Source organism: Triticum urartu, chromosome 6, assembly GCF_003073215.2.
Source record: "Triticum urartu cultivar G1812 chromosome 6, Tu2.1, whole genome shotgun sequence".
NCBI classification, from domain to species: Eukaryota; Viridiplantae; Streptophyta; class Magnoliopsida; order Poales; family Poaceae; genus Triticum; species Triticum urartu.
Genome location: NC_053027.1, coordinates 11,560,862 through 11,569,221, shown reverse-complemented (window position 1 = coordinate 11,569,221; position 8,360 = coordinate 11,560,862). Strand labels below are relative to the sequence as shown.

Below are 8,360 nucleotides of genomic sequence, written 5' to 3'. Positions count from 1 at the left end.
TTGTATGTCTCTTTGGTTTGGACAGTCGTTCAACTTAGATGTAATTGATGCTATTTATTAGTAGGACCATGAATCGTGCTATTAATGTCTTGCTTTTCTCTTCCGATCCTTTTGTTGCATACTTATATATTGCTTATGTATGTATTGTCTGTTGTTTGGCTTGTGCATAGAGTTGTCGTCGTATGTCGTGTACAAGGGTAAGGTTTCCGGAGTCTACGACGACTGGGAGGAGTGTCGGAGACAGGTTCACCGTTTCAACGGTAACAATTACAAAGGGTACGCCACTAGGGCGGAGGCGGAATCTAGATACGCCCGCTATCTAGCGAGAGAGAGGAGGGAGCGTTGGAGGAACCGGATGAAGACCAGTTTCATCGCGATGATGCTCATCGTGATGACGCAGCTCTCTTCTATGTGATGGTAGTTTAGATGATCGATATCGACTTGTAATGTGAAGACAAACTCGATACTCGCGGTCTCGAGACTTGTAGTGTTTTATCTTTGTTCGATCTTTTGAATTCGGAGACTAATATGATGAATTGTATTCGGAGACTAATCTTCTATTGTATTCGATGAATCTGCTGTTGCTGTGTGCTACTGTCTATATTCTGTCAAATAATATATTTTGTAACCTGTGCAAAAATCAGAAAAGTAAAAAAAACCTAATATTCATACTAATGACGCATCACTACAGAGTGCGCCATTAGTATGCCAAAGTATACTAATGGCGCATCATCAAACAGTGCGCCATTAGTATGCCAAGTATACTAATGGCGCATCCATCCGCAGTGTGCCATTAGTGTGCCTCGGTGGCGCATGGTTAAATATGGCCCCTGGGAGGCATACTAATGGCGCATGGTGTTATATACTAATGGCGCACTGGGTGGTGCGCCATTAGTATACCAGATACTAATGACGCACCAGTGGTGCGCCATTAGTAATAAATACTAGTGGCGTGATACTAATGGCGCATCAGTGATGCGCTATTAGTAGGCAAAACTGGTGCGTCATTAGTAGGCCTTTTCCTAGTAGCGAGAATCCTACTTCACTGAATTGCAATGCAATCTAACACCCAAAGCTGGATGCTCTACTTGACAGGCAGGTGGCCTGAAAGACACAAAAGATGCTCAATTAGCAGGAGGATCCAATAGTAAAGGGACAGTCTTGCAATCATTTATCTTTATCTTTCAACCCTGCTGGTAGCTGGACACAAGCAAAGGATTGATTTCCGTCTTTAGCAAAGCGTAAGGTAATCATCCCAATGTGAGAGAAAAACGAAAGCAAAAGGTAAGGATACTGCCTCTTGAAGGTATTTGTGCACACTGATAAGCATGAAGCAGCCCAAATATTTCTTCGCAGCATGTAGCTCTTTTGCTTTACAATATTTCTGTACAACAGGCTACTTATGTTTTAGCTTGACAATGTGATATTTCTGACCATATCTGACAGATGCACTGAAGGGCGCAAAAATTGTATGTCGATATTTAGCAATGTTTTAAATAGCGGGCTATGGCATTTAGCGGCGACCCTTAAAAACAGCTATAGCTAGGCTATAGCGGGCTATAGCGCCAAATTGTACATGAAATCATTTAGCGGCAACACCCTCAAACAGCTATAGCCGGCTATTTAAAACTATGATATTTAGTACATTTCGGAGTGTGCCTTGACAGTTCTTGATAGTGTCAATATTATATGCAGGTAACTTTCTTAAAAGTTTGTAGCAGTGTAGGAAGCATTTTTCTGATTTATTATGTAGCAAAGTTAAGTAAGCATTTCAGCCTCTCACATTACATTCGAATAGAAAACTGCAATCCTTGTGAGTAGTACTTGTATAGGAATCTGTGTAGCAGATGAAGCTAAATAGTAAAATAGGATTAGTGATATTAGCCGCACCCTTGAATCTAACTTGCACCACATTCTTTTCAATGCAAGTTACACAAAAGTTGTTTGATTAGCTAGCAGCGAGATCAAACAATGGCCGGTCAGGCCTTGAATTCTTTATCTTTAAATCTTGCAGCTAAGCTAGCTACAAGCGTAGAATTGATTTCTGTCTTTAGTGAAAGCAAAAGATAGTCCTCAAGGAAAGACAAAAGGCAAAGCAAAAGGTAAGGAATAGTACTGCTTGCTTTTATTCTGTCTAGCCAAGGCATTTGTGTGTAACCACAAGGACCCCGTTGAAGCATGTTGTGTGTCCAGATTTCGCTCTCCAGTCTAGCCAGCTTCTAGTTGCCCCTGTCTCTACCTAGCTACATACTCTCTGCAAGTCTGCATAGTACCAGTTATTCAATATAACCAAGGTATGTAAAGCTCAGCTTACACCTGTATTCAATCAGCCTGTCTGCTTCTTCGTATCTATGTATGCTGGTTTTATCAGGACATAGATTTTCTACCCTTGAGCAAATGTGCTCTCTTTACTTTGAAAGAATAGAAGTGAGTTTCGAAGATTCAGAAAATTTCATTAACAATCACATGTAGATATTACAGTAACCTATGTATTTGCAAAGTTTTGGTGAAATCTCACATGCAGTCCAAACTAAAATAGCAGTCATGAGAGGCTAAAAAGCACATTTATGTGCTCTAATTTTGTTATTTTTTGCACATAAAAATATAAAAATTTGTATGAAACTTAACAGCTGCACACAGTACTCTATGACATACACGTGTGATTTTTTTGAAATTTTGTGGAAGCACGAGAATTATATTTTTTGCATGCTCTCCTTTAGGTCATTGAGTTTTATTTTATTAATCTTGCTTGCATATCATTGCATTTGTATACAGGAATCAATCGAGCTCGAGGAATTCAGCTGGAGACTTCTAGTGAGCTGACTGATCAATGATGACCTGGAAATGGAATTAATCTAGAGGGTAGAGATTGCAGTATCTTGCCAATTCATCATGCGTACAGAAGTATGTTTACATGTACCATCACTTTTCGTTCACTTGTGCATGTTATCTTTCTTATCCCGTTCGAGCTAGTTTACAAAATATTTGGGTTATTGTACCCTCGTGGGTGCATCGATTGTGGTAAATCTTTTGTTGTAAAGTGTTCTATATCTCAGGAGTTCTGTTCATTAATTGCATCACGCTTGCGTAACCTTGCCCATCACATATTGTTTCATATATATACTACCTCCGTTCTAAAATAGAGTGCTTCCTCTATTCCCGTGCTTCAACTTTGACCATAAATTTATCCAATGAGACCGACTGCGGCGGGAGCAAAAGTTATACCAGCGAATTCGTATTCAAAAGAAGTTTTCAACTATATAATTTTTTCTCCCGCTGCAGTCGGTCTCGTTGGTTAAATTTATGATCAAAGTTGGACCTCGGGAAGCGCGGGCGCACTATATTTTGGAATGGAGGGAGTACTGCTACTATGTATGTAGCTACTTTGCACTGGTGGCCACCGTCCTCACCGCTTCACATATGCATGCAGGTTATCAAGGCAAACACCATTGATGAGGCTGTTGAAGGAATTCTCGATGAACTCAAGTATACTAGAGGAAAAGAAAATGTCATATACTTTGATGGCTGGGACGGGCTGGGGGCATCTGCGGTCGTGCAAGCCGTAGCCCAACAGCTCGCATCGAATGAAAAGAAATGGCAATGGGGACTGCAGTTTGAGCAAGTCATCCACATCGACTGCTCTAAGTGGGAGAGCACAAGAGCAGTTCAGAGGGAAATCGCAGAGCAGCTGAAGCTTCCCAATCAGGTGATGCAGATGTTTGGCAAGCAAGACGAGGAGGATGATTTCAATGGTATTACTGATCAGCAATCTCGGGCTGGGATAGCAGAGGTCGCAATAGAGATCCAGAGGAGCATACAGGGCAGCAGGTTTTTGCTGGTTCTTCACAATGGAAGCAACGAGGAGATTGACATATCTAGCCTTGGTCTTCCTGTATATGAATATTTGACCAACAAGGTGATATGGACCTTCCAAGGGAGGTTTCGGATGGACCCCAATATGAAAGACAAGGCCATCAAGAAGGATATAACAAATGTTCTTCTCTCAGCTTCATGCTACGAGAAAAACCCACAAGATCTCTGGTACTATCTACTGCGCAAAGAGGCTACACTAGTTGCATATAAGAGTGGTGTTGATCCTGAAATACTTGTTCAGTGCTTCTTGTATATGTTGACAATACATTGCACCAGCCGCCATTATGTCGACAGCGAGTATGATTTGGCTACCCATGCATGCAACTATTGGATATGTGATGGAATCATACAGAAAGCCACAGACATTGCTGAAGCATGGCAAGTTGGTGAGAGACTGCAAGGTGATATCCGATGGAATATGGACTACCGCGACAATGAATTTCCCTCTCGCTTTCTATGGTATGCTGAGTGCGTACCACACTGGGCATCACCAGCTCATGGATTTGTGCTGGTCCCTGATGGAGTCGTTCCTAACAGAATGTTCCAGCATTTTGACAAGCTTGGCGTGATGAAACTCTCAAGATGTAGCTTTAGCTTTTCATCACCTCCATTTCTCTGCTGCCACAGCCTTAGATTTTTATGGCTTGACCACTGTCAAAACCTAGGAAAGAGAGATGAGGCGCAATTGGAAGAGGAGGACACCCCAAAGTTGTGGTCATGCTTCCAAAGCTTATGGGTGCTTGACCTGCGCTACACAGATTGTGATTGGATCTTGTCTGCACGGATGATGGATCTCATGACCCAACTCAGGGAGCTAAATGTGATGGGAGCCAAAAACTGGGACTTTAGCCATTTACAAGGACGGTTGCGTAACATTCGCAAGCTCCGGTTAACAAAGTCCACCTGCTGGTCCGACACCAATGTGTTCTCAGATATGGAAAGCATGGAGCTTCTTGATTTTTCACGGAATATGGTCAGTGGTTACATGAGAAGCTTATCTGGCTCAGCAAGCAACATTAACCTTGATACTGTCATTATTGGTGCCTGTGGTGGGTTAAAAATCATCTCTTTTAGGGACTGCAAAGAATTGAAGAACATATTCTTGAAAGGATCGTTGGGGAGTCTTGAAGAGCTGGACCTCTCGGGCACAGGAGTGAAAACACTCAACTTCAGGGAAGTGGTAGCCACCTCACTCCCCAAGCAGATCATCCTGCTAGGCTGCGAGAAGCTCCGTGCAATATTGTGGCCTAAGACATTTGAAGGGAAAGGGTGGTCTGGTTTGCTGCATCTTGACACCACCTCAATATCAGCATCAGCTGACGGAGGTGAAGCATCACATGCACATCCCCTTAGCGATCAAGCCCTCCAACAGCAGAAAGAAGAAAAGTTTAACAGTGGATGGCGGATTTCTCTTATGGATACAAGGCTCCTGAGGTCGCTTTCTCCTGTAAGAGAATTTTTAAGGGCCACATCCGTACATATTGATATCTTTCCTGCAGCTACTGTTGGTGGTTGCAACATCCAAGGAACAAGCAGCCACAAACTACTGCAAGTCCAACCGCACACAAGGACTATGGTGGACTCCATGTATGGATATGTCTTGAAGGATGGTGGCCCAGTTGGAGTGATGGTGATGTGGGACTGCCCTAAGATATTTCTTTGGGATGAACCAAAGACATGTATGATAAAGATCATTCATGGACAGGGCAACAAACTTTTGGAGGATGCACCAAGTGCTAGCACTAGTGCTTTATTATTGCCTGGTTTTATATGCAAGCAGAGTACATCTGTGCATGCCTATGATAACTTGTCCATCACCAATATCCCTCCACCTCTCGACGGATCAGGATGGCAGAGTCTAAGATGGTGCCGAGTCGAGAGGTGCCCCAAGCTACACACGGTCTTCAATATTGGGCAGGGCAATGGTGCGTCCAGCTTTAGGCGTCTGGAGACATTATGGTTGTCCCAGCTTCTGACGGCAGAGACATTTACTACGTCAATTCTGACCTTTTGTAGCCTGGAGTTCTTGCACCTGGACTGCTGTCCCAGGCTCTTACACGTGTTCACCTTGGCCAGCCGAAATTCAGGGAGGTTCTTCTGTAGTTATTTGCAGACCCTCGAGATAGTGTACTGTGATGATCTAAGGGAGGTCTTCCCTTTGGCCCCTGGGCGCCAAAAACAGGATACAATTATAGAATTTCCCTATCTGAGGAGCATCCACCTGCATGAGGTCCCCAAGCTGCAGCACATATATGGGTGCAGGATGTGGGCGCCTATACTCGAGACCGTCAAGATCCGAGGCTGTTGGAGCCTTAGGCGTCTGCCGTCCGTCGGCCGCGACACCAAGCCACCCAAGGTGGACTGCGAGAAGGACTGGTGGGATAACCTTGAGTGGGACGGGTTGAATAAGTACCATCACCCTTCCCTCTACGAGCCAAGCCACTCGCTGTACTACAAGGCCGAGCTGCCCAGAGGCACCATACTCAGGTGAGCTACACACATATTACTCCATCTCTCCTACTCTGCAAATAAACTTAATTTTGTGCTGAACAAATCACTAGCTTCTCTTTTCTAGAACAAAAACCAACTTATCTACTGTATCCTTTGGAAGTCCATATGTTTAATCATCCCTACCAAATGTTGGTTTATTATGCCGCAGGTAATTCACCTCTCCCGTGAATCAACCTTCGGGCTCGTCCAACCTGAATGCATGTGCGTCATCATGCAGACCTACATAACTGAAGCTTTCCTGCCGTGTATATGTTGCTTGCCCTGTTTGCTGCTTGATTGGTTTGTGGTGTTCCCTACATCGTCATTGCCTTAGTGCGGTGACGCCCCTTGCAGTTTCATTTGATTTGGTTTGGTTTGGTTTTGGTTTGATTTGATTTGGCCATCCTTGCTCGGTCCATCAAAGCACTGTTCATCTGGTTGCTTTCGAGCAAATGACAAAAATAAATCCGAGTGCAGCATGAGCTCCTTCTGTGTGTGGGTGTGAGTGTTTGGTGTGGTACAGTCGGCCATCGACTGGCTGTAATATGTAAGCTTGAATGATGATGGTGATTATTGTGTATGTGGAGTTGTTTTGTTCTGGTTCGAATAATCAACTGATTGTAATTTCTAATTTGCAACATGAATGGTGATGATGATAGTGATGGTTTTGTGTGTGTGGTGTGCACAACGGTTTGGTTATAGGTTAACATTATCACTAGCGCTACCTATATCCATGTCTTCTGTTTGTTCCGATCTGAAAGATGATGACAATTTGGATGGGAGCCTATTAAGCGTTCTCGGAGTTCTGAAGGTTCCCAGAGAATTATGCTTACTTTTTTTCCTAGGGAAATGATTCTGTTCAATTGACTGATAACTCACTTGCGCCGATCGCCTCCTTCGTCGTCAGATCGTCTTGATCCTGCAGTGCGGAGTGAGCACACCGCTAGCGGCCACATCCCCCTTTCAGCCACACATCCCACAAGCCTTATCTCATTCTGTTATTCTTCCTCTCCCGTACGCCCACCTTCTCCCAAATCATTAGGCGATGTTGGGCCGTGGAGTATTGCGCGGATGCCCGCCAGAGTGAAGGCGTGGCGCGGCGCGGCGCGGTGCCATCGTTGTTACAGATGCAGTGGGGGGATTCCACCACCACAACCTGCCCGCGCGGTCGTTGTCGAAGCCGTCCAGGTGCTGGCAGGGAAGAGCCATGCCCGGCGAGCCTAGACGTGGCCGGGGCCACGACGCAGCCATCCCTGGTTGACACGGGCTCGCAACCCCCCACCTCCGACACAGAGCGAGCCCGGCCGGAGGTCCTTTGTTGCCGGTGGCCTCGTGTTTAGAGACAGCAAGCCTCTTTGTTACAAAAGGCCTCCTTGTTGCAGAGACCGGAGAAAAAAATGATTCAAAAAGGTCTTGTAACAATGATCTTGTTGCAGAAGGCCGAGCACAACAAGGCTCCTGTTGCAGAGATCTTGAGACGAAAACAATAATTCTCGGACACCATCAATGTTGTAGAAGTCCTTCCGCAACATTATCTATGTTGTAAAAAGGTGAAAGACGAAAAATAATACTTTTGCAACACAAGCTCTGTTGCAAATAAATTTCTACAGTGCAGAGATGACACTTAAGGAAATAACGCTTTAAGCTCAAAAAACAAAGAAAACAATGCTTCGGGTGGTTTTGCAACGAAGCCTCGGTTGCAGAGCCAACAACGCAACAACCGGCTTGTTGCAATTCGCGACGTGCACGTTTGGGGGAGATCCGACAGCTGTTTTTTTTTGTCAACCGAACGGTCCTGAAGGCGCTTGATGTTTTTATGCTATCTGCCGGATGACGCGTATAGCGTCGCCCAACGAAGAAAAGGGGAGTAGAAAAGAAGTAGCAATTGCGAATGGGCCCGATGGGGTTTCCATGAGAACATTGTTCCTGGGCCAGGCGTTGACTATGGGCTAGTTTGGTTTGAGGCATGGACTTCATGCCTGGGAGAAAATGGAGCC

At 44.7% G+C, this 8,360-nt stretch overlaps 1 protein-coding gene across 1 annotated transcript; it reads left to right on the top strand.

Moving 5' to 3' along the window:
* The first annotated feature begins 1,946 nt into the window (after positions 1–1,946).
* Positions 1,947–7,031, top strand: LOC125512609. Its single transcript, XM_048677705.1, has 4 exons — positions 1,947–2,294; positions 2,776–2,904; positions 3,431–6,360; positions 6,533–7,031. Exons 2-4 carry the CDS (start codon positions 2,893–2,895, stop codon positions 6,534–6,536), a joined length of 2,946 nt encoding a protein of 981 aa, XP_048533662.1. The 5' UTR covers positions 1,947–2,294; positions 2,776–2,892; the 3' UTR covers positions 6,537–7,031.
* The last annotated feature ends 1,329 nt before the right edge of the window (positions 7,032–8,360 follow it).